Here is a 25,992-nt window from a genome sequence, read left to right as displayed (position 1 = left end):
CCTTCACATGACGCAGCGCTGGTGGGATGCAACTCTTACAGTATGTTCATCCAGCCTAAAGACTGTAGTGAACAGTAAGGGCTCTGCAGCGTTTAGCAGCAGATCATTAAAAAAATCAATAAAATCATTTGCAATTATTGTTGTGAGTCACCCGACGGCAGGGTTTCATTATCCCTCACTCCAAAGCAAACTTCATTTTTATATCTACTTAGCAATGAACCAACAGGAGTTCATCCATGGCAAGTGTGAATGTGAATAAAGTCGGTGTCCTCGCCTGGCCGTCTCCTTCCACTCCTGGAAGTCTCCGTCTCTGAAGGTGATCTCGTCCAGCTCGGTGAACAGGTCATGGGGGATGTGCTCCTCGTCTCCATCCTCCGTCCCCAGGATGAACTGCACCCTCTGAGACGGCGTGTCTGCAGGACATAATGTAGGAGTAAGAGTAATGTGAGCAAATCTACGAAAGAAAGAAATCAGCTGATATTTGATTTGTCTAACTGCAGCTTCTGGGTCAGTGTGTCTGCAGGAACACAACCAACCACTCTTCCCCAGCAACCCCCTTCCAGATAAATCTGTGTGTGTGTGTGTATATATGTGTGTGTGTGTGTGTGTGTGTTGAATATTGGACGCACCGTTCGATGGGGACTCTTGTCCGTCCTCCCGGTCGGAGCGGTCCCGACGCTTCCGGTGATGTCGGTGTCCTCGGTGACGGTGCCGCCGCCGAGTTTCTCGGCCCAGAGGAACATGGACGCCCACGTACACGGCTCTGTGACCTGCAGAGGGAGAGAGACAGGTGCAGGAATGAGTCCTAAACCCTGACGTGACTCAGCATTTTCCCACTTCTGTTTAACTTGTGAAGTCATGTGACCGTGCTGTACTTCCTTTATAGCCTAATGCTAGCCGCCTTGTGTGTGTGTGTGTGTGTGTGTGTGTGTGTGTGTGTGTGTATCTCACTCTCCAGTTCTTCCTTCTCAAAGTTGGTGTAGAGGGTGGAGCTGGTCTTCCCCTGGTCCAGCACCGCCTCCTCATCGTTTCCCTGTAATCACACAGAAAGAAATTAAGCGTGGAATAATTCAAAGAGAAGTTAAAAGCTGTTTCCGTTGGACAGGAAGAAGAAGCTGGACGGACGTTTCTAAAACCTTAAGAAGTTACAAAAATAGAGCATCCAATAAAAGACGGCCAGAAATATTTGAAAATATGCAAAAGAATTGTGTCATCAAACTGACTATAAATGAAAAAACAACTCAAATAAATTCAGAGAAAATGTGTGAAAGTTACCAAAATAATGATGTGATTTTACATTCCCATCTGATGGTCAATGGTTTACAGAAGCTTTCTGAAACCAGTAAGACCTGCAGCGGAGGAAATATGGAAGATAAAACAAAGAAGATATTGACTGCAGAAGGAAAAGCCCCGGGGAGATGATGTGCTGGAGACGTTCAGTTTAAAACAACGCTAAAAATAAAACTGTCCCGAGGAATCTGGAAATATCAAAGAGCAGTTTTTCAGATCCTCCGACCGGCTCTAAATCCTCATGACATCAGCAGGAGAGGACTCTTTAAAGTAGAGACACTACATACTGATATACACCTGAACATCAGCAGGAGAGGACTCTTTAAAGTAGAGACACTACATACTGATATACACCTGAACATCAGCAGGAGAGGACTCTTTAAAGTAGAGACTCTACATACTGATATACACCTGAACATCAGCTGGAGAGGACTCTTTAAAGTAGAGACTCTACATACTGATATACACCTGAACATCAGCTGGAGAGGACTCTTTAAAGTAGAGACTCTACATACTGATATACACCTGAACATCAGCTGGAGAGGACTCTTTAAAGTAGAGACTCTACATACTGATATACACCTGAACATCAGCAGGAGAGGACTCTTTAAAGTAGAGACACTACATACTGATATACACCTGAACATCAGAAGGAGAGGACTCTTTAAAGTAGAGACACTACATACTGATATACACCTGAACATCAGCAGGAGAGGACTCTTTAAAGTAGAGACACTACATACTGATATACACCTGAACATCAGCAGGAGAGGACTCTTTAAAGTAGAGACACTACATACTGATATACACCTGAACATCAGCAGGAGAGGACTCTTTAAAGTAGAGACACTACATACTGATATACACCTGAACATCAGCAGGAGAGGACTCTTTAAAGTAGAGACACTACATACTGATATACACCTGAACATCAGCAGGAGAGGACTCTTTAAAGTAGAGACTCTACATACTGATATACACCTGAACATCAGCAGGAGAGGACTCTTTAAAGTAGAGACTCTACATACTGATATACACCTGAACATCAGCAGGAGAGGACTCTTTAAAGTAGAGACTCTACATACTGATATACACCTGAACATCAGCAGGAGAGGACTCTTTAAAGTAGAGACTCTACATACTGATATACACCTGAACATCAGCAGGAGAGGACTCTTTAAAGTGGCGAGCTGTAAATCCTGCCACTTTGAATGTAGTATTCGTCATATTGTATTTTCCTGTCCTCATATTTTATATTTTGCGTCTTTATCCCTCACTGCTTGTAAAGGTCCTCTTCTTTCAGTGTCTCCGTTTGCTCCAGGAAGCTCCTTTGTGGTATAACTGATTCAGATTTCCTGCTAACATGTGACAGTAACTGCTGTACTTTCAAAGCACATACTTACCAGGGACATGGCTCGGGACACCCTCTCACTGGCTATATCGCCCCAATAGTCTCCCATAGCTTCTCCGTGCAAACCACAGGGCACCGGGTCAAGTCAGACGTTCATAAAACCCTCGTCCAGAAGAAGAGTTTGAAAAGCCGCGCAGGAAATAAATCCAGTGGATCTGAGGGTCCTCCAGGTTCAGAGTGTGCATACAGACGGCAGCAGATACTAGACGGGTATTTATAGCCGAGTGTGTCGCTTCACTGAGCGCCTGATAGGGAGCAGCAGGCTGCAGAAACAGGAGGAGAGGAGGAGAAACGGGAGGAGAGGAGGAGAAACGGGAGGAGAGAAGAAGACCCAGGAGGCGGAGTCTTCATGAATGCTTCTCATATCTGAACAAAATCACAAAACCAGAATCTGAAAGTGAAATGGAACAACCTGAAGAACTCTCCCTGCTCATACTGCACCACAACTATTATATTGAAGTGCTGTGGAGGAAACAAGTCCCGAGTCAATACTAACAAGTCCCAAGTTAAGGCCCAACAGAGAACCAAAAAGACTCAAAAAGTGCCGATTCCAGTTCAAGTCAAAATCAGAAAGTGAAAAAGTCAATTCAAGTCCACCAAGTCTTGATTTAGTCCCAATTCAAGGTCAATAAACCACATTCAAATCCCGACAGAGAACCAAACATTTTCAAGTCAGGGCTTAAAAAAGTGCCAATTCAAGACCCAAGACAGAAGCAAAACATTTCAACTCAAGACCAACAAGTCCTAAGTCAAGTCCCTGGTCAAGTCCCATCTAATAACCAACCAGAAATGACAGATAGTTTCAGTTAGTTGTTTATCTTTCCAGCCAACAAACCAAAATGCATCTTCAACAGACTGATAAGGAAGGCCGGCTCTGTCCTGGGGAGTCCTCTGGACCCTGTGGAGGTGGTGGGAGACAGGAGAATGGCAGCCAAGCTGTCCTCCCTGCTGGACAATGTGTCCCCCCCCCTCCAGGACACCCTGTCCGCACTGTGCAGCTCCTTCAGCGACAGGCTGCTGCCCCCGCGGTGTCTCAGGGAGAGATACCGCAGGTCCTTCCTTCCTGCAGCAGTCAGACTCTATAACCAGCATGGCCCCCGGTAGACCCCCACACACACAAACAACAACAAACTGAGTAGTTGTGCAACAACCATTTATCTTCATATGTTTTAATGCAGATTCTCTGTAAAGCTGTCTCTGGATCTACATGACTGGAGATAACAAGTCAGCACATCCAGGTCTACCGGAGCTATCTTGCACCTGTTCTCCGACCCCCTGAAGGTATAGACTACTGGAGATGTCCAGGAGAAAGGTACAGCTGTGGTGGTTTCACTGGTTTAGATTGTTCAGTAAATTGTCATGAAGGAGGTCAGCACTGAGACTGATGTGAGCTGGGAAATGTGAACACTCACTTCCTCTAAACTATGACACTGCTTAGATACAGCTCTGTGGGTGTGATTGTATTTGTTGGGGCCTGAACAGATCAGATAAACTGGTCCTCTTACCCATTCAAACACCATCAAACTGGACTACATCCTCTCCAGAACTGCAGCACAAATACAGAACTATGTGAATGCTGGATTCCTGTCAATCATTAATCCTCTTAAGGCTGCATTAAACTCTGCGGAGAGTTCACACACACACACACACACACACACACACACACACACACACACACACACACACACACACACACACACACACACACACACACACACACACACACACACACACACACACACACACACACACACACACACACACACACACACACACACACACACACACACACACACACACACACACACACACACACACACACACACACACACACACACACACACACACACACACACACACACACACACACACACACACACACACACACACACACACACACACACACACACACACACACACACACACACACACACACACACACACACACACACACACACACACACACACACACACACACACACACACACACACACACACACACACACACACACACACACACACACACACACAAGCTACTGTACTGACATGATCCGGATGTGCCTTCCCTCTGACTTCCTCTGCACGGGCTAGACAGAATTATGGTCTGTGGTTAACTAAGGCTGAAGAGATGTTTGAACCACAACATGAAATACTTCAGTAAATACCCCACTGACTATAGAAAGGGAAGCTGCTAACAGGAAGTGTATTTTGTAAATTGTGTTTTTCTTTATCTTCATATTTTCTGTAAAGCTGTCTCTGTTGCTGCTGTAGCACATTTACATCCCCCTCTGTGGGACCAATCAATGGATTCTGATTCTGAAGAGTCTACTTGAGACATCGTTAGCCACCTTTAGCTTAGCGGTGGAGATGTGAAGTCATGTGACCGTGCTGTAGTTCCTTTATAGCCCAACATTAGCCTCCTTTAGCTTAGCGGTGGAGACGTGAAGTCATGTGACCGTGCTGTAGTTGCTTTATAGCCCAACATTAGCCGCCTTTAGCTTAGCGGTGGAGACGTGAAGTCATGTGACCGTGCTGTAGTTCCTTTATAGCCCAACATTAGCCTCCTTTAGCTTAGCGGTGGTGACGTGAAGTCATGTGACCGCGTGCTGTAGTTCCTTTATAGCCCAACATTAGCCTCCTTTAGCTTAGCGGTGGAGACGTGAAGTCATGTGACCGCGTGCTGTAGTTCCTTTATAGCCCAACATTAGCCTCCTTTAGCTTAGCGGTGGAGACGTGAAGTCATGTGACCGCGTGCTGTAGTTCCTTTATAGCCCAACATTAGCCTCCTTTAGCTTAGCGGTGGAGACGTGAAGTCATGTGACCGTGCTGTAGTTCCTTTATAGCCCAACATTAGCCTCCTTTAGCTTAGCGGTGGAGACGTGAAGTCATGTGACCGTGCTGTAGTTGCTTTATAGCCCAACATTAGCCGCCTTTAGCTTAGCGGTGGAGACGTGAAGTCATGTGACCGCGTGCTGCAGTTCCTCTATAGCCCAACATTAGCCTCCTTTAGCTTAGCGGTGGAGACGTGAAGTCATGTGACCGTGCTGTAGTTCCTTTATAGCCCAACATTAGCCTCCTTTAGCTTAGCGGTGGAGACGTGAAGTCATGTGACCGCGTGCTGTAGTTCCTTTATAGCCCAACATTAGCCTCCTTTAGCTTAGCGGTGGAGACGTGAAGTCATGTGACCGCGTGCTGTAGTTCCTCTATAGCCCAACATTAGCCTCCTTTAGCTTAGCGGTGGAGACGTGAAGTCATGTGACCGCGTGCTGTAGTTCCTCTATAGCCCAACATTAGCTTCCTTTAGCTTAGCGGTGGAGACGTGAAGTCATGTGACCGTGCTGTAGTTCCTTTATAGCCCAACATTAGCCTCCTTTAGCTTAGCGGTGGAGACGTGAAGTCATGTGACCGCGTGCTGCAGTTCCTTTATAGCCCAACATTAGCTTCCTTTAGCTTAGCGGTGGAGACGTGAAGTCATGTGACCATGCTGTAGTTCCTTTATAGCCCAACATTAGCTTCCTTTAGCTTAGCGGTGGAGACGTGAAGTCATGTGACCGCGTGCTGTAGTTCCTTTATAGCCCAACATTAGCTTCCTTTAGCTTAGCGGTGGAGACGTGAAGTCATGTGACCGTGCTGTAGTTCCTCTATAGCCCAACATTAGCTTCCTTTAGCTTAGCGGTGGAGACGTGAAGTCATGTGACCGTGCTGTAGTTCCTCTATAGCCCAACATTAGCTTCCTTTAGCTTAGCGGTGGAGACGTGAAGTCATGTGACCATGCTGTAGTTCCTTTATAGCCCAACATTAGCCTTTCACTCCAGAAGTCATAGAGCGGTGTAGATACGTGGAGGTTCTCCTGCTGAACTAAACGTATATCAGAAACGTTTTTGGTCCAAAATCCCAGCGAGGGGGGGGGGGAGGAATCCCTCTGTCTTCCAGCAACAGAAGAAGAATTTAGAGTGAAGCCAGCACATACTCTTCCTGCAGTACAGGTTATATTTCCTCTGTTTCCCAGCTGACTGTGTTTCCACTCAACAGCCCCCACCCCCGGTCCCCCAAAGACAGGGTAACTGACGTTACTGAGTCACCTGGGCACTTCCCCAGCACTCACCTGCACAGGTGTTGCATCACTAAGCGTGCTCTGTAGTGCTGAGGTTAGCTGCTTTAGTGCATAAACACAACTCGACATTTTCCTCCGTATGACATTTGACTCTGAGGTATTATAGATGACTCAATAATACCAAAGATATCTGGGAGCTATCAGCGCAGCGTGCAGATATGAATCCTTCCTCCTCCTGAAAGCCACCCTGACGTCTGGCTGCTGCTTTGCATCAAAGAGCCTCATTAACATCGTTTTATTGTCGAGGGGAAACCGTTCACAGAGCTTCCACTTCCCCATCGAACAATGAGCTCCACATCGTTCACAGCTTCAATGCACGCAGAGAAAAGCTTCACCTCAGACAGGAAGTCAGCGGCAGATTAAACTCTGTGATAAAAACACCAACAATAAGCTGGAGGTGTACAAATCAGAGTTCAACAACAACTCCTACTTTGAATGATCCAGAAACGACTGAACCTTTAATTATTTAGTGTAAATGTGTAATTGTAATCAAGGTAATGATGCCTTCCATGGGACGCTGTATTGAGGCCATTGTAGTGGAAAACCACTTATGTTCAATAACAGAGAGGGAGGGGTCATACTGGGAAATTCAACAGAATACATTTCAAAGTAAAGAAACGTATTATCATTCAAACTGTGCACATTACAAGTAAAAAAGTCACTATGAGAAAATTAGACAGGAACAAAAGGCATGACTAATCATTAGTCTTTTTGTCAAAGAACAACGATTTCACGCAATTTCATTTGTCCAAATGTCCCCCACTCCATCGCCTGTGGAGCGAAACCCTGCTCATCAACCTGCTTCAATCCCCAGTTTTTAACCGGAGCAGAGGAGGAGAACCCTCACGTTATTCCTGGGTCAGGAAGAGGAAATCCAGTCCGGGTTTACACAAGGCGCCACGACCATGATGCAGCAGGATCAGAAGCAGTGTGTGGTCACTCAGAAACACAGAGGAATAAAGTACTTCTGGTTTATCGGATTACATGTTTACACACTCCTGCCTTTACTTACTCACAACATTTATTCCTGACATTATTCACTTCCTCTGCAACATCATCTTTATGCTCATCTATATCTCTTCCTGCACCGCTGTGTTATACCCCGTGTATATTTCTGTGTGTTGGAGGAGCCTGGGACCTCAGTCTACCATTCATTAATAATGACATCACGACCAGCATCTCCACCTGTCATGCAAAGTACAAGTACTCAGGTCTGGTACTTGAGTAAAGTAGAAGTACTCAGGTCTTGTTCTTGAGTAAAGTAGAAGTACTCAGATCTTGTACTTGAGTAAAGTAGAAGTACTCAGATCTTGTACTTGAGTAAAGTAGAAGTACTCAGGTCTTGTACTTGAGTAAAGTAGAAGTACTCAGATCTTGTACTTGAGTAAAGTAGAAGTACTCAGGTCTTGTACTTGAGTAAAAGTAGAAGTACTCAGGTCTTGTACTTGAGTAAAGTAGAAGTACTCAGGTCTTGTACTTGAGTAAAGTAGAAGTACTCAGGTCTTGTACTTGAGTAAAGTAGAAGTACTCAGAACTTGTACTTGAGTAAAGTAGAAGTACTCAGGTCTTGTACTTGAGTAAAGTAGAAGTACTCAGAACTTGTACTTGAGTAAAGTAGAAGTACTCAGGTCTTGTACTTGAGTAAAGTAGAAGTACTCAGGTCTTGTACTTGAGTAAAGTAGAAGTACTCAGGTCTTGTACTTGAGTAAAGTAGAAGTACTCAGGTCTTGTACTTGAGTAAAGTAGAAGTACTCAGGTCTTGTACTTGAGTAAAGTAGAAGTACTCAGATCTTGTACTTGAGTAAAGTAGAAGTACTCAGGTCTTGTACTTGAGTAAAAGTAGAAGTACTCAGGTCTTGTACTTGAGTAAAGTAGAAGTACTCAGATCTTGTACTTGAGTAAAGTAGAAGTACTCAGATCTTGTACTTGAGTAAAGTAGAAGTACTCAGGTCTTGTACTTGAGTAAAGTAGAAGTACTCAGATCTTGTACTTGAGTAAAGTAGAAGTACTCAGATCTTGTACTTGAGTAAAGTAGAAGTACTCAGGTCTTGTACTTGAGTAAAGTAGAAGTACTCAGGTCTTGTACTTGAGTAAAGTAGAAGTACTCAGGTCTTGTACTTGAGTAAAGTAGAAGTACTCAGGTCTTGTACTTGAGTAAAGTAGAAGTACTCAGATCTTGTACTTGAGTAAAGTAGAAGTACTCAGGTCTTGTACTTGAGTAAAGTAGAAGTACTCAGGTCTTGTACTTGAGTAAAGTAGAAGTACTCAGGTCTTGTACTTGAGTAAAGTAGAAGTACTCAGGTCTTGTACTTGAGTAAAGTAGAAGTACTCAGATCTTGTACTTGAGTAAAGTAGAAGTACTCAGGTCTGGTACTTGAGTAAAGTAGAAGTACTCAGGTCTTGTACTTGAGTAAAGTAGAAGTACTCAGTGCTTGTACTTGAGTAAAGTAGAAGTACTCAGGTCTTGTACTTGAGTAAAGTAGAAGTACTCAGATCTTGTACTTGAGTAAAGTAGAAGTACTCAGGTCTTGTGCTTGAGTAAAGTAGAAGTACTCAGGTCTTGTACTTGAGTAAAGTAGAAGTACTCAGGTCTTGTACTTGAGTAAAGTAGAAGTACTCAGGTCTTGTACTTGAGTAAAGTAGAAGTACTCAGGTCTTGTACTTGAGTAAAGTAGAAGTACTCAGATCTTGTACTTGAGTAAAGTAGAAGTACTCAGGTCTTGTTCTTGAGTAAAGTAGAAGTACTCAGGTCTTGTACTTGAGTAAAGTAGAAGTACTCAGGTCTTGTACTTGAGTAAAGTAGAAGTACTCAGGTCTTGTACTTGAGTAAAGTAGAAGTACTCAGGTCTTGTACTTGAGTAAAGTAGAAGTACCAGAGTGTAGGAATACTCTGTCACAGTGAAAGTATTCTAAATGTTCCTCCAGTGAAAGTAGAAAGTACTCTCCTCTAAATGTACTTAAAGCAGCGACAGTAAAAGTAGTCATTGTCTGATTGGTCCATTTCAGAATAATATCTCTGATATGTTTTATAATGATTGATCATTAAAGTGTTCTCAGAGCTGGTAAAGGTGCAGCTAGTTTGAATGCTTTGTATACTGCAGGGTAGCTGCTGGATTTACTGCAGGTGAACTACAGTCTGATTTAAGGGGTTATATTCACCATCAGTAATCAGAATCTGTAAAGTCACTGAAGGGATTAAATACATGTAGTGGAGTAAAAGTACACAGTAACATTACATTGAAATAGCACAAGTACCTCAAAATTGTACTTAAATACAGCACTTGAGTAAATATGTACTGCTGGCCACCACAGTGTCATCATCTAGCATGATTCTGATTGGAGGATTAGGACTTTGTTGGAGCCATCCCGTCTCCCCTTCTGCTGAATTGATGTGAAGCATGCCGAGTAAAATCCCAGACGCTAACTCAGTCAGATTAGGGTCAGATTAGGAATTAAAAAGCGTCTCAGGAACTTTTCTTTGATGAAGCCAGCCTGTGCAGCAGGATCAGCTGTTTCTAGATGCATATCGCTCTGTTGACTCCTGATGGGGAAACGCATCGTTACTTCACTTCCTGGCATAAGCGTGGTCCTCAACAACAACAGCACACGGTTTAAAAGCAGCTGTTCTAAAGCTGCACCTTAACCAAGAAACACCGGGCGGTTCAAACGGTTTATATGGAGCTTTATCTGACTCCATGTTAGGATAGAGCCTCCTGTGTCTCCACTTTCTGAGATCATTTACAGCCATCACATGGGGGGGGACTTACAGATGTGAGGAGGGGTCTCATCTGCTCGCTGTTATCTGCCTCCATGTCCAGAAATACAGATGTTAAAAGTCCCTCTCCTGTGGGAGGAGATAATAATCCGTGTTGGCCGTTACCTTCCTGTCTAAACGTCTCTCCAACTCTTTGAGACTGCCCGCAACATATCAACTCCAGCTGCAGAGCCCGCCCCCTTTCTTGTGATTGACAGCTCACTCCTCCATTGACGTGGCAGCGCTCTTTTCACGTCCACCAATCAGAGAGCGGAGAAGTGTAATGGGCGGTGCCAAATCGGGACGAAGCATCAGAGATTTTCTGTTTAAATAAATAACTTTATCAGTAAGTTTTGAGTTGTTTTTTAGATAAAGTATTTTTTTTAGATTTAAGGACTTTAAATTGATCAAGATCTGTCTGCTTGTCTTATCGTATGTGACGAATTTAACAGTAATACATATCAGAATCAGAATACCTAATAGTCCCACGGGGACGTTTTTCACACGTTATACATTATATTATAAATAGAGAAAGAGAAAATAATGAATACATAAATACATAAGAAAATAATATAATAATGAAATAAGTAACTAAATAAAGAATGAATACAAGAAAAAACAGGAAAAACGAAAGAAATAATAAATAAATACAAATATTGGATTGAATAAAGGAATAGATACACAAACACCAACGCTTTTTGAGACTGGCCTACAAAGCTGTGAGGGGATCAGCCCCTTCCTATATCCAGGCCTGGGTTAAACCATGCACTCCATCAGGTGCCAATTGGCTTGCTGCTCTATCTCTGCGAGTGGAACCCATGAACACACCTGTTTGCTATCCTGGCCACTGATTGGTGGAATGAGCTCCCCATTGACATCAGGACAGCAGAAACTCTGCAGATCCATCGCAAACTGGAAACGCCTCTGTTTCCATTGCATCTTGGCAATTCAATTCTTGCAAAATAAAAGCTGTTTATCGAGTTAGCTGAGGCCCTGTAGCTAACCCCCCTTATAATGGGAGGACTGGTTTGAAGGGAATATGTCTGACCTCTCCTTGTTGTTCAGTTTGATTCTCTATGTTTTTCACACTTATTGTGAGTGGCTTTGGATGTAATAACCTGTGTAAACTGAGTTTAAGAACGCGTTTTAATTAAGTGAGCGGATTAAACTTTTCATTACGTTTTCCGACGACCTCTGACTTGCTGCAAGTTACATAATGACATCATTGTTAGGCAGCTTATTAAAACAACAGGGGGGCCTGAACAAATAAAACACAAATAAAAAAAATCATTTCATATATTTTAGATTAGAGCCGTGGTTCTCAAAGTTTGCTCAATAATTGACCCCTTCAGTCAGCCGAGTTCCCCCTGATCAGTGCAGAAACTATTTGGTAGGAAATGAACCCTTTAAGAGGTCCAGCTGCTCTACCAGTCTGATCTATCAAAACCTGTAACTGAGAAACTCTCAAAGCTACGTTTCAAATGTTTACATCCATCACTAAATTCATGGAAGCAGTGATCCATCCTGCAGTAACCCTGAGAAACCTTTGGACTGATCCTTTAATGAGCAGGTCAGTGAGGAGCATGGGCTTCACTGAGGGTCTTTCTGAGGGGGGTGGCGACTGCAGCTATCACACGTCTGTTTCTTTATCTCCTGATTGTTTTTCCATTTAATTTTTTTGTTGAGTTTTTTGGAATTTCCGACAACTCCTTCAAAAATCTGACTTTTTTCTATTTTTTTTCTAAATGTCGACTTTTAAACCCGTGCCATTATTCTTTCAAAAAATCTCTTTCTCCTAAAAATTCAGACTTTTCTTTATTTTATTTCGACTTGTACCAATATTTTCAAATTTGTGTAACTCCTTCAAGTGGCTCTAATCCTGTTCTTTAAAACAGTCTCACTTTTGCTTGAAAGAACTGACTTTTTTCAAGTTTCAGAATTGTTTCAGAATGTCAACTTTTAGCACACACTAAAAAATGCTGTGTTGAAATCTACCTGAAAAGGGTAGATTTCGAAGCCGCCATCCAATGCCTCGTCTTAAAAAGCAGTAAAATACTGATTTTATTTGTGGAAAATTTCCTTAAATATGGGAATAAGTCTCAAAAATACCCCCATTAACGCATGAGACAGTTTCCCAAAATGATGTAAATATTCTCAGAAAGTAAATGTAAAATGTCTGTAAAAGTCTTAACAAATACATGTTAAATATCTAAAAATGGTCAGAAATAATTATAGATTTAAATTCTTCTGAATAATCACAAAGATATAAATGGATCAAACTCAGGCAGTGGTTTTCCAAACAAATGTTCAGATAAGGCAAACTTTGTTGATACAAAATAAAAACGAGTTGAATTTAAATAACTAATTCTGCATAAAATGCTCCTAAATAATAAAGTCTGTTTCAACAGGTTAGGGGTAAAGTCGGGGGGCTGCATGTCAATGGTCTGCAGAGGCTGAAATCCCTGCGTTCCCTCTCTCACATCCCCCCCTACCTGCCTCAATTGGACTCCTTTGTTTACTTCCGAAGGTAGTGACATCACCACGTTTCACTCGGGCTTCTATTGGCTAGCGTTCCAACACATTGTACGTGATAGGCTGAGGGGTGGGACATGTCTAGAGAAGAGAAGAAGAAGGAGGAGCCCTCACTGGTCCCACAGAGGGGAACACCCTGCATTTGACCCATCCTAGTGCTGGGAGCAGTGGGCTGCCATATGTACGGCGCCCGGGGAGCAGTCAGGGACACCACTGTAGCACTTGGTCTTTTGGGGAGGTGAACACACACACACACACACACACACACACACACACACACACACACACACACACACACACACACACACACACACACACACACACACACACACACAGTAAACAGAAGTTGCTAAAGCCGTTTTCGGTCTGGTTCTGATCTTCGCTCTGTGCTGGTTCCCTCTCCGTCTGAGCTGCCTGCTGAAGATAACCGCCTACAAATCCCATGATGCACCCCGTTGCGAACTGCTAAGCAAGAGAAACACATCGGAAGTATTCTGTATTATGCAGTGCAAAGGAAATGCTTTTAAAGAATAGAAAGATTACACATTCATTTATGTGATTAAATTAAAAAGTCAAAAGTGTGAAAAATGTATTACATATAATATAATGAGCGACCAAGAGTTAGAAAATATGGTACAAAAAAATGTACGAAAAATATAGGAAACATAAAAAATCTGAATAATGTCCAAAGATTCTAAGCAAAATATGTTTAAAAATGGGGGGAAATGTCAGGAAAAGAGGAGGTTCCACTCAGAGAGGAGGTTCCACTCAGAGAGGGGGTTCCACTCAGAGAGGAGGTTCCACTCAGAGAGGGGGTTCCACTCAGAGAGGAGGTTCCACTCAGAGAGGAGGTTCCACTCAGAGAGGGGGTTCCACTCAGAGAGGAGGTTCCACTCAGAGAGGGGGTTCCACTCAGAGAGGAGGTTCCACTCAGAGAGGGGGTTCCACTCAGAGAGGAGGTTCCACTCAGAGAGGAGGTTCCACTCAGAGAGGGGGTTCCACTCAGAGAGGAGGTTCCACTCAGAGAGGAGGTTCCACTCAGAGAGGGGGTTCCACTCAGAGAGGAGGTTCCACTCAGGGAGGGGGTTCCACTCAGAGAGGAGGTTCCACTCAGAGAGGGGGTTCAACTCAGAGAGGAGGTTCCACTCAGAGAGGGGGTTCAACTCAGAGAGAGGAGGTTCCACTCAGAGAGGGGGTTCCACTCAGAGAGAGGAGGTTCCACTCAGAGAGGGGGTTCCACTCAGAGAGGAGGTTCAACTCAGAGAGAGGAGGTTCCACTCAGAGAGGGGGTTCCACTCAGAGAGGAGGTTCCACTCAGAGAGGAGGTTCCACTCAGAGAGAGGAGGTTCCACTCAGAGAGGAGGTTCCACTCAGAGAGAGGAGGTTCCACTGAGAGAGGAGGTTCCACTCAGAGAGGGGGTTCCACTCAGAGAGGAGGTTCCACTCAGAGAGGGGGTTCCACTCAGAGAGGAGGTTCCACTCAGAGAGAGGAGGTTCCACTCAGAGAGGAGGTTCCACTCAAAGAGAGGAGGTTCCACTCAGAGAGAGAGGAGGTTCCACTCAGAGAGGAGGTTCCACTCAGAGAGGAGGTTCCACTCAGACAGAGGACGTTCCACTCAGAGAGGAGGTTCCACTCAGAGAGAGGAGGTTCCACTCTGAGAGAGGAGGTTCCACTCAGAGAGAGGCCGTTCCACTCAGAGAGGAGGTTCCACTCAGAGAGAGGAGGTTCAACTCTGAGAGGGGGTTCCACTCAGAGATGGGAGGTTACACTCAGAGAGGAGGTTCCACTCAGAGAGGAGGTACCACTGAGAGAGAACAGGTTACACTCAGAGAGAGGAGGTTCCACTGAGAGAGGGGGTTCAACTCAGAGAGGAGGTTCAACTCAGAGAGAGGGGGTTCCACTGAGAGAGGAGGTTCCACTCAGAGAGAGGGGGTTCCACTGAGAGAGGAGGTTCCACTCAGAGAGGGGGTTCCACTCAGAGAGAGGAGGTTCCACTGAGAGAGGAGGTTCCACTCAGAGAGAGGGGGTTCCACTGAGAGAGGAGGTTCCACTCAGAGAGGGGGTTCCACTGAGAGAGGGGGTTCCACTGAGAGAGGGGGTACTATGTGGAGGTTCTCCTGCTGAAGTACACCTCTGAGTATCAGAAACGGTCTTTGACTCAGAGGTTATTCGAATGCTAACCTGTGAAAACTAAAGCCCTGGATCGTTCTACTGATTGTAAAATTTCTCTCAGAAACAAACTAAACATTTTCCAACCAGGAGGAACACTTTTCAAATCAGCTGACTCTCAAAGCTTCATTATTGAAGCAGCTTTATTATTTTTTGGTGCAGAGCAAATAACAAACTGTGCATTGATTACATCGGACTCGCTCTATTGTTCCTGGAGGCTCCTGTTACAGCTGTTCAGATTGTAATTCAGATATTTGCTTCATCGTCATCTTTTCAGTCATAAACTGGTCCAAACAAATTATGAAATCAAGCCAAATTAGAGAGAAATCATTTCGGTCTAATAAAGAATTGGATAAAACACAAAGCAACACTCTTAATAATCTGGGTCAGGACCACTCTAAATGTGCAAAACAAAAAAGGCGGAAATGATTGATTAAAATCACAACAGCTAAAAAACACAAAGAAAACAAAAAAACACCAAAAGTCTTGAATTTGGGAAAAATCCTAAATAACAAAGATAATCTGAACTCTGTGAAAAAAAGCCAAATTCTTTAGAAATAAAAACTCTTATCAAAGTAAGAAATGACTACATTCATTATACATCTTCCGGAATAAGTTCCATCCTACATTATAAAAGACAAGAACCATCTTTACAACAAAGCACTTTACTAATGAGGAAGGAAACTTCTTATGACAGCGTTATGTAAATTCTAACTTCAACGTCTTTGTATTTAAAGTCTGATGAATTTGGGAAAGTTCTAGAAAAGCAGAGTTCTTAAACACTGAAAAATTCTTACAAACAACAATCACTTCATATCAAAATGCACAGCCGTTCAAACGAAGTCAGAACACCTGAACAATTCTTACAACACGGAGAAAGAGCATTACAGTTCAACTCTTAAACATTTGGGTCAATTACAAATATAATCGCACTTCTCTCAGAAAGCTTCTTTTTTAAACTAAATACAAACAATCACTTCATATCAAAATCAAGCAAAGTTCTTCTGAACTAAAACAAATTCAATCACCAAAATATCAGCACTGTTATGAAATAAGAAAAGGCCTTGATTTCAAAAAGTCTAAAACTATTCACTTTGGTTCAAGTCCTAAATCTTTTATAAACTGTATTTGATTTATTCATTGAATTTGAAATAGAATCTCAAACACCGACCCTCCATGTGCTCTAGATCTACAGATCCAACACTAGGTGGCGCTGTAACACGTTCACCTGTTATCTCAGGATTCATTTGCTCCAAACCGTAGACTCACACATCGGGTATTAATACTGACTTTAGAGGACACTTGGACTTTAATATATACCCAGATTTCACCAGCCTTGTTCCTGAGCGGCCGGTGGGTCTCTGGGTTCAGACTGCACTCACTGATTGGACTTAATAAAATAAAATAGTGGTGTTTTTAAAGCTCTATCTTCAGGGGGAACCAATGGGCTTTGAGCTGACAGGAAGTCAGGAAACGTGAGGCACTAACACATTGCTGGTGAGGATCAGAGGGAAGACAGTAGGCTATATTTGATAACGTGGGTTAAAAGCTGTAGGAGCTGATAAAGCCGTGTGCGAGAGGAGCTCCTTGGAGCTGCTACTCTGCTCCCTGAGCTCCTTCCTCTCCAGCTGCAGGAACACCCAGGTTATAATCATCCAGCTCCATGTCCTCCTGTCGGCCCGGCTTCCGCCCCCTGGTGGCCTGGAGAGACATGACAGCACACAGATGAGACTCCCTGCATCACTGCTGTTCAGTAACAGTGTTTCCTTCAGTCCGTGGTGAGAACAACAGACACGTGTCCGTACCTTACAGTAGAAGAAGAGGCCGACTGTCCCCAGCAGCAGAGTCAGCGGCAGGACGACCGCTCGGAGGATAAAAGGTGCTGGATCTGATCAAACACAGGGACAGCATCAAGAGTCAGCACACAGAGACCTGAACCCACTTCAGCACGGAGACTCGTCTCTACAGTTAGATTACAATGAACTACATCTTCTGCAGATCTTCATGAAACCCTGTTTCCTGTTCGAGGTTTTCTTTGTGTCTATCTGAAGCGAGGCTCTGTGGACACAGAGTCCTCCTGTTGGACAGATTATTACATCCTGGGAACAAAGTTAAACAGATTTGACCTTTGGCTTTTATATGTGTGTGTTTCATAGCAGACAGGAGGAGTGCAGGGAGAAGCTGCTGTATCTGTCTCATCAAACACTCAGTACTCATGGCAATACTCCAATGTGAGCTACAGCTGGAGAACCAATGGTGAGGAGACAGCTGCAGAGAGAAGAGAGATAAAGGACCCAGAATAAAAGATGTAATGAGGCGAGGCGGCCTGCAGGAGGCGTGAGCGAGCAGTCCTTCAGAGACCGGCTGACTTCTGGAGGGATCTGACTTCAGACTGCAAGATAACACGCTAACAACATCTGTTTCAAAGTGTCTCTGTTCCTATAGGATCCCTGATCAAAGCTGGGAACAGGAAGTCAGCTTCACTGGTTACCAGTAGCTGCCTGAATCTACTGAATCTCCCCCCCCCATCCTGCTGAGCATCACGCTCTGTCCTACAGGAAACTCTAACAGCTCACCTGTGACGGTGACGGAGAGCAGACGGCTCTCAGAGGAGAAGCCATGAGCAGAAACAGAGACGTGATACACACAGCTGTAGCTTCCTTGGTGGGCGGGCTCTGCAGCCGGGAACAGGAAGTGGGCAGAGTGATTGACAGCTGGCAGTGAGTCAGGGATGTTTGCTGGGTCGGAGGAGGTGAAGTTGAGCTGGGAGGAGGTGAAGTTAAGCTGGAAGGAGCCTCCTGGATACTGAGGCTGGATGGAGCAGCTGATGGTGAAGGTGGAGCCTCTGAACACCTGGAACCCCTGTTGCTGGGCCCCGGAGACCCCGTCCATGGAGGAGGACACAGAGATGTTGGGCTGAAACAGCAGGTCTGTGAGAGAGTGAGAGAGAGAGTGACAGAGAGAAAGAGTGAGAGAGAGAGACAGAGAGAGACAGAGAGGGAGAGAGAGGACACATTCACCTTCAACAAAAAGACCTCTGCAAAAAGAACTGTTGTCAGGGACAAAGAGACAGAGAGACACCAGTCTGACATACTCTGAACAGAAACCAGAGTCAAGTAATGACAGGGATTGTCGCAGATTTAATAGTGACTTCAGAAATCATTGCGGTGTGTGTGGTGTTAATGTGGAGATTATCTGCTGAACTAAACGTTTGTTTGACACAGAGATTATTTTCTGCAATAATCCCAAATAACATGGAGAAATCCCATTAACACCAGGGAGATGCTGCCTTCAGGGTCCAACAGAGAAATACCACATCCCTGCGCAATTGTCTTAAGTGTAACCCAATTTTATATGTAACCTATAACCTTTAGGTTGTACTCTTTAGGAAGACGGACGTTTTGATATTTAGGAATTGACCCTTTAGAAAGAGGAACTAAAAAACAAGCTGTCCTGATGTTATCAGGTAACCGTTTTAATGCATGTTTGCAAGCATTAAAAGACCTCAGAAGAAGGGACATGTGAAGGATGTGTTATATGCACTGGTTGTCTCACTCAGCGCTTTCTAGAGAGCGACTGATTTTAATCTGTGACGCCACATGTTTCTACTCACCAACTTTGGGGCAGGCCTCCAGAGTCCTTGGATTTGCAGATTGTCTCGACCACCCTTTGCTTGATCTTATCCAAGCTGTTGAAGTTGTTCACGGTGAACAGCCTCTCCAGTGTTCCTGTGATCTGTAGGAGCACCAGCTCGTGGACGTCTCCAATGCCGATGGCGAACATCTCGATTCCCAGAGCCCGGAGACGATCGGCGGCATCCTCAACGTCGTCCTGAGATTCCCCGGGCGTGATCAGCACCAGATTCTGGGAGATCCCGGCAGATCTTCGGCTGCCACGTGACGCCTCAAAATAGCCCATGATGGAGTCCAGGGCCCGTCCGATTTCAGTGTCCCCTCCCTTATGCGACATGCTCAAGATGTGCTTGTTCACGACTTCCTGGCTGTAGAACTGGTTGAGGTAAAACCCGTCCTGGAACTCGCTGCTGAACTGGGCGAGTCCGACACGCACCAGATTCTCACTCACTTTGAAGCTGTTCACTAGATCTGTGGTGAAGTTCTTCATGATGGTGTAGTCCTCCGGATGGATGCTGCCGGAATGATCCAGAAGAAAGACCAGGTCGGCCTGCTGTTTCTCACAAACTGCAAAAGCAAAAAGGTTTCTGAATAGCTAGTAAATAATCAAGACATACAAAAGGCAAACTTCAAGTTCCTATGAATACATTCTTGGTAGCCTATGCCAAGTTCACACTACACGATTTTTAGCCCAATCGGCCGCTCCCAGAAGGATTTTGGGGCTGCACAAGTTTCTAAAAAGAAGTCGACACAGCTGTTTGAAACCTGATTGTGAACTGTAAAGTTGTAGCTAAGCTACACAATTCACTCAAGTTAACGTTAGCTGATGTGCTAACAAGCTTAAGCAAAGTAACTTATTGACAGTTTCTAGGTAAAACATAATAACTGTTGGTCACTTCTCGCGTGTATTTGTGAGAAAACGTAGTTTGGAGACCAGACAGACTCCTCGGGGATTTCTCCTGGTGACAGATCGTGTAGTGTGTGATCCCGTCGCCGTTCAATCGCGTAGTGTGCACACCACAACGACTTCAAGACTCCCGAGCGAGTTGTGTAGTGTGAACTGGCAAGCGGTCAAGTTTCAAGGTTCAAGGTTTATTGGTCATATGCACAGCAGATACAGCGTATATGTTGGCAATGAAAATCTTATGTCCCATGCTCCTCCAACAACTCAACATACATGGTGCAGATAAGATAATAAAATAGTGAAAAAGAGAGAAGAATATTTACAATATCAACAGTAAAGATTTGAGGATGTGAAATATATACATATTTGGAATACATTGAGAGTATTTAAACACTTTACACTGTTGAATGAGGAGGTATGGACAGATGCATATATTATGTATAACAGATGTATATAATATATATACATATATATATATACATATACACATATACATATATATATATATGTATATGTGTATATGTATATATATATATATACATACACACATATACATATATATATATATGCATATATATATATATATGCATATATATATATATATATGCATATATATATATATATATGCATATATATATATATATATGCATATATATATATATATGTATATATATATATATATATATGCATATATATATATATATATATTGATATACAGTGGGGCAAAAAAGTATTTAGTCAGCCACCAATTGTGCAAGTTCTCCCATTTAAAAAGATGAGAGAGGCCTGTAATTTTCATCATAGGTACACTTCAACTATGAGAGACAAAATGAGGGAAACAATCCAGGAAATCACATTGTAGGATTTTTAATGAATTAATTGTAAATTCCTCGGTAAAATAAGTATTTGGTCACCTACAAACAAGCAAGATGTCTGGCTCTCACAGACCTGTAACTTCTTCTTTAAGAGGCTCCTCTGTCCTCCACTCGTTACCTGTATTAATGGCACCTTTTTGAACTCGTTATCAGTATAAAAGACACCTGTCCACAACCTCAAACAGTCATACTCCAAACTCCTCTATGGCCAAGACCAAAGAGCTGTCAAAGGAGACCAGAGACTAAATTGTAGACCTGCACCAGGCTGGGAAAAGCTGAATCTGCAATAGGTAAGCAGCTTGGTGTGAAGAAATCAACTGTGGGAGCAATTATTAGAAACTGGAAGACATACAAGACCACTGCTAATCTCCCTCCATCTGGGGCTCCACGCAAGATCTCACCCCGTGGGGTCAAAATGACAGTACAGAGCCTGTCTGAACACAGGGTGGTAGATGCACATTTATGTGTTTACCTGTTGTTTCAAATATGTCGTTTTATTGTTCTCTTGCGGTGAATAGATAATCAATCTGTAAAGTAATTCAAGCCTGTCAGATAAATGTAGTAAATTAAAACGTACAATATTTTCTTGTGGTTTGTTTTGAGTTGAAGTAGAATTACTCAATACAAAAAAATACTTACATAAAGTACTTAAAATGTGTCCTCAAGTACGGGAGTCAACGTACTTAATTACGGCAGATTGACTCTTACCTGGCGGGGTGTCGCAAAGGGCTTGAGTAATGTTCTTGTACAGACTCTCCAGGGCCTTGAAATTATCCACGTAGAAAACTCTGGAGGACTCGTGCCCGGCCATGATCTCCAGCTGTGTCTTGTTGGCTCCTTCCACTCCGATACTGAAGACGCTGATCCCGTGTTCCCGCAGATCCACGGACGGCGCTACCAGACTGTGGCGATCTGTGGCATCCCCGTCCGTGACCACCATGAGGATCTGAGGCACCTTGAGGTCCGCCCGGCCGCCGTTGTCTTTGTTGAAGAACGGTAAAGAGTACGCTAAAGCCTTGCCGGTGTAGGTGTCTCCGTACGGGGACTTCAGATCTTGAATTGCTCTGAGGACCTCTCGTTTTGAGCTATACTGTTTCAGAGTGAACACGGATTTGGGGTTGGTGGAGTACAGGATGACTCCGAAGCGCGTCAGGTCCTTGCCGACGGTGTTTTCGTTCACCATGGACGACATGAACTTCTGCATGCTTCTGAACTTCTCCAGGGTTATGCTCGTGGAGCCGTCCACCAGGAAAATGATGTCAGCTTTTTCCGTCTTCTTACAGTCTGTCAGGAAATAAAAACACAAATGGATCAGAAGGAGTTTAAAAGGAACATTGAAGAACGACTTGCGTTGTGAACATGTAAATGATGCACATAGCTGCTCTGGTGGATTTGGGATGTTTTACCTGTGTCTGTGTTACATAGCTTCAAGGCCAACTCGTTCTCCAAGTCCTTCAGAGCGTCAAAATCCCTCTCAGTGTACGTCCTTGTTGCTGAGCCGCTGATCTCCAGCAGCTGGGTGGTGTTGGCGTCCACCACTCCGATGGCGTAAACCACCACTCCCTTGTTCCTCACAGCCAGGGCGGGTTCCTTGACCTCGTCTTGTGCCTCACCGTCTGTAATCACTATCAGCGTCTGCCTCATGCCAGGACGCCCTCCTCTCAGTCCGTCAAAGTATTGCGACACATCCGTGATGGCTTCCCCTGTGAGCGTGCCGCCGCCAACCTGCTGCATAGCTGTGATGGCGTTCAGCATTTGGTCCTTGCTGAAGTATTGGTTGAGGGGGAACGCTAGCTGTTGGATGGTGCTGAACTGCATGACACCGACGTGCACGTTGTCCTGCCCGACGGCGGACTTGGTGATGACAGATTTCATGAACTCTTTCATTTTCTCGTAGTCTTGAGGGCCAATGCTTCCAGAGCTGTCAATCAGGAAGAGGAGGTCGCCCGGTCTATCACTGCAAGCTGTGGACAAAGTAGCACTGTTAGTGTCGTGGTCTGTCTTTCAATGCTTTACTTGTGAATGTTGCACATTGCCCATCCACCGAGTAAAGCCCTCTATTTTACACTTCATAGAACGTTATATAGAACGGCTAACATACAGAGAATTTCCCAAATGCCTTTTCAACCCTCGTCCAGTTTTTCTTACCCTCTGGAGAACAGATGTCTGTGATGATGTCGTCCTTGATCAGCGTCAGAGCATCAAAATTGTTGACGAAGAAAGTCCTCTTGGGGTCGCCGGCGATCTCTTGCAGCTGAACTGAATCTGCACTTTTCACCCCGATGGCGTATACAGTGACTCCTTGCGCCCTTACTTGTTCTGCAGGAATCTTCACTTCATCAGCGGACTTTCCATCAGTGATGACCACCAGGTACTCCGGGACTTCGTGACCACGCGTGGCCAGCGCTCGATCAAAGAGTGGTACCATGGAAGTGAGTGCTTTTCCTGTCTCTGTCCCGCCTCCTGTTTGTCTTATTGCCTCTACAGCGTCCTCCAAACTCTTGACATCTGAGTGTGTGGTCAGATCAAACTCTAAATCTGGTGAATCTGTGTATTTCACAACCCCTATGCGGACATGTTGTGGCCCAATGCGGAAGGTATTTAGAAACTCAATCATGAACTTCTTCATGTCCTTGAAGTCGTTGGGGTAAATGCTTCCTGAGTGATCGATGAGGAAGAAGATGTCTGCTTCATCCTTCTGTACGCAGCCTGGAAAAGGAAAAGCAAAAATATGATCTGATTCTATCAAAGTAAATACGGTAACTTAACTTACCCAAAACGAATTGAAATGTTTACGACAAAGCTGATTGTGGTTTAGCTTATTCAAAGTACTTGCACATGTCTTGCTGTTTTGAGTTTTGTGTTCATGGTGGATTGAACTTATTGTAGCTGAATGTGGTGTAAGGTATTTAAATCAGTGGTTCAGACCTTCTTTGATGGTGCACCGCTGGAACTCTGCCGCAGTCACGCCACTGTCCAACGGGAAGAAGATGTCTGCAAACCTTTCTGCCAAAGCTGAGAGGAAACACAAGAATGAGTACAGTAAGAAGATCAGCTGTTATGGTAGACCAGTCTGGATCTAAAAAAACAAAGCTGTGAAAAAGTAAGAATTCTAAATGTACATTTCTTAGTAGAGACGCTCCAATTGTAAATTCCTCGGCCCTGCTTCATCGTCTAATTTCACTAAACACAAAAGACCCTAAACTCATTAGGAGCATTTACTGATAATATTAGATCAGGTGAGAATTTGGGTCCTTTTATCATAGACTTCTATACAGTCCGAGTTCTTTTGATATCCCATGGAGTCGACCCCTGCTGGATATCAGGGAGTACCCAGGTTTATGACCCAGTTGATGCTTTTTGGGACAGTGGTTTTCCTCCGATTGTGTTGTTTAATTACAAGATATTCAATCCTTTGCCTTACCTTGCTTCTGATCCTCTACAGAGATGCACACAGTTTTCAGCAGACTGTCTTTCAGTGTCTGCAGAGCTGCGTAGTTACTGATGGAGGACAGGAAGCGCTCTGGAGGACGGTTGGCGATGGACTGGAGCTCCTGCAGGTTGGCTGGTCCCACCCCGATGCCAAACACGATGACCCCATGCTGCCTCAGGCGCTGGGCGGGTGCTGTCACATCGTCCGTGGAATCTCCATCCGTGATAACCACAGCGATCTGAGGCACCCTTTGGCCGGCTCTGCTCCCTGCTTCCTCCGTGAAATACTGCGTCCGGAGGAAGTCGATGGCCTTGCCTGTTTCCGTGCCTCCTTTTCGTTTGGGAATTCTTTTAACAGCCTCCAGCAGGGATGTCTTGTCCATGTGATCCTTCAGCAGGAACTCCTGGTAAGTTTCCTCGCTGTACTGAGCCAGGCCGATACGAACCTTGTTCCGGCCGATCTCGAGGGCCTTGATGACGCTGCTTAAAAAACCTTTGATCTTCACAAAGTTTGTCCTCTCGATGCTGGAGGAGCCGTCCACCAGGAAGACGATGTCGGCCAAGGTGGCATTTTCACACACTGGACAGGGGGGAGAAAGAAGTAACATCATTTAACACTTAATGCTTTGTTTACATGTTGGGCTCTTACTGTTAGTTTGTCTGTCATCCGTCGACATTCTCAAGAGTGACTTTATTAAAAAAGTTTGAGTCTTTTTCTTTTGGTCTTGGGAATGCTTTGAGGACACTTCGATTGTGAAGAAAAGGAAGGGATTAAGCCGAACAAATAGAACGGCGCTGCTCGCCTGCACAGTGTGTTTCAGAAGGCTCTGTTCTTCTTGTTTTTTCCTCTGTTTGTGTAAATATTGTCTAAACTTGGTTGTGTATGTATGAAATGTCCTTGTGCATGACCATGCTCTTAGTCCTTTGACTTATATTTGCCAACTATGAACCACATCTGGTGGTGCAACACAGCCTCTTATGTCCACACCACTCTTGCTGTTTGATATTGAAAGGAGAGGCTTTCAGAATGCCCTACAGCTGAGAGCAATGGCGCAATAATAACTGATCTGCATTACATACAATCCCAACACTTTTACATGTCCAGTTACCTTTGTATAAGTTTTTCTTTTAGACCCCAATCATGTCAAATGTGAATACAATAAAAGAGTAAAAGCGAAACAGGGTGAATAAAGTGAGCAGCTTACCTGTGGAGGTGTTTTCTCCTGCAGCCTGGAGCCCTGAGGAGAAAGCAGAAGAGTTTCTATCAGAAACACGTCAGTGAACTCTGGAGTCATTCCACCACTTCTCTACAGCTGAGAGAAACACGTTCACACAGAGGAGTTTATCCAGAGCAACATTTCAGAGCTGCTTCCTTCAGAGGAGTCATGGTGCAGCATCATCACCCTCACATGTTCTACAGCAAGGAGGAAGCACAGAGGGAAGCTGAAGTTCCCACCTTCTGCTGTCCCCTGAATGTGTGTGTGTGTGTGTGTGTGTGTGTGTGTGTGTGTGTGTGTGTGTGTGTGTGTGTGTGTGTGTGTGTGTGTGTGTGTGTGTGTGTGTGTGTGTGTGTGTGTGTGTGTGTGTGTGTGTGTGTGTGTGTGTTCTTGCATCTTACTGAGGACTGGTGGGAGTTTTTAAGCAATTTAGGTCTTTTTGGGAAGTAAGGACATTTTGCCCAGTCCTGTCCTTGTTGGAACTGAAACAGCCTCCTGAGGTTATATAAATGCTATCCGGTGGGTTTAACAACAAAGGGAAATGTAGGTGTGTGAACTTCCCTGGATATTCACAGTGGCTCTCTGACCCCCTCTACATCCTTTCTGGTAATGCATGCAGTTTTGTTCTGACTCTCCTCACACACATTTTCTGATAATGCAA

The 25,992-nt window shown here is 44.3% G+C and overlaps 2 protein-coding genes across 5 annotated transcripts in view; both read right to left on the bottom strand.

Annotated features, from left to right (window-relative positions):
- LOC134862241 (sodium bicarbonate cotransporter 3-like) overlaps positions 1–10,757 on the bottom strand; it is a 36,762-nt gene extending 26,005 nt beyond the window's left edge. For 2 of the 4 annotated variants that reach the window (XM_063880023.1, XM_063880027.1), the window contains exons 1-5: positions 10,583–10,707; positions 10,071–10,356; positions 952–1,033; positions 630–770; positions 275–413 (exon numbers count right to left, since the gene is read on the bottom strand). In XM_063880023.1, the coding sequence (XP_063736093.1) occupies positions 275–413; positions 630–770; positions 952–1,033; positions 10,071–10,136 (428 nt within the window). In that variant the 5' untranslated portion in view covers positions 10,137–10,356; positions 10,583–10,707. Of the gene's footprint in view, positions 1–274; positions 414–629; positions 771–951; positions 1,034–2,693; positions 4,281–10,070; positions 10,357–10,582 lie in introns of those variants that run through there. The other 2 variants (XM_063880026.1, XM_063880025.1) reach the window with 2 other exon arrangements.
- Positions 10,758–15,400: 4,643 nt separating this feature from the next.
- The window catches only part of LOC134861663 (collagen alpha-6(VI) chain-like), a 14,381-nt gene continuing 3,789 nt past the window's right edge, over positions 15,401–25,992 (bottom strand). Inside the window, exons 2-11 of the mRNA XM_063879057.1 lie at positions 25,320–25,352; positions 24,107–24,694; positions 23,611–23,697; positions 22,831–23,391; positions 22,089–22,646; positions 21,391–21,966; positions 18,889–19,470; positions 17,848–18,201; positions 17,077–17,159; positions 15,401–16,972 (exon numbers count right to left, since the gene is read on the bottom strand). Coding sequence (XP_063735127.1) covers positions 16,868–16,972; positions 17,077–17,159; positions 17,848–18,201; positions 18,889–19,470; positions 21,391–21,966; positions 22,089–22,646; positions 22,831–23,391; positions 23,611–23,697; positions 24,107–24,694; positions 25,320–25,352 — 3,527 coding nt within the window. The 3' untranslated portion in view covers positions 15,401–16,867. The remainder of the gene's footprint in view (positions 16,973–17,076; positions 17,160–17,847; positions 18,202–18,888; positions 19,471–21,390; positions 21,967–22,088; positions 22,647–22,830; positions 23,392–23,610; positions 23,698–24,106; positions 24,695–25,319; positions 25,353–25,992) is intronic.

This window comes from Eleginops maclovinus, chromosome 3, assembly GCF_036324505.1.
Source record: "Eleginops maclovinus isolate JMC-PN-2008 ecotype Puerto Natales chromosome 3, JC_Emac_rtc_rv5, whole genome shotgun sequence".
NCBI classification, from domain to species: Eukaryota; Metazoa; Chordata; class Actinopteri; order Perciformes; family Eleginopidae; genus Eleginops; species Eleginops maclovinus.
The sequence above is the reverse complement of the archived record's forward strand: the minus strand, read 5'-3'. Positions and strand labels throughout refer to the sequence as shown.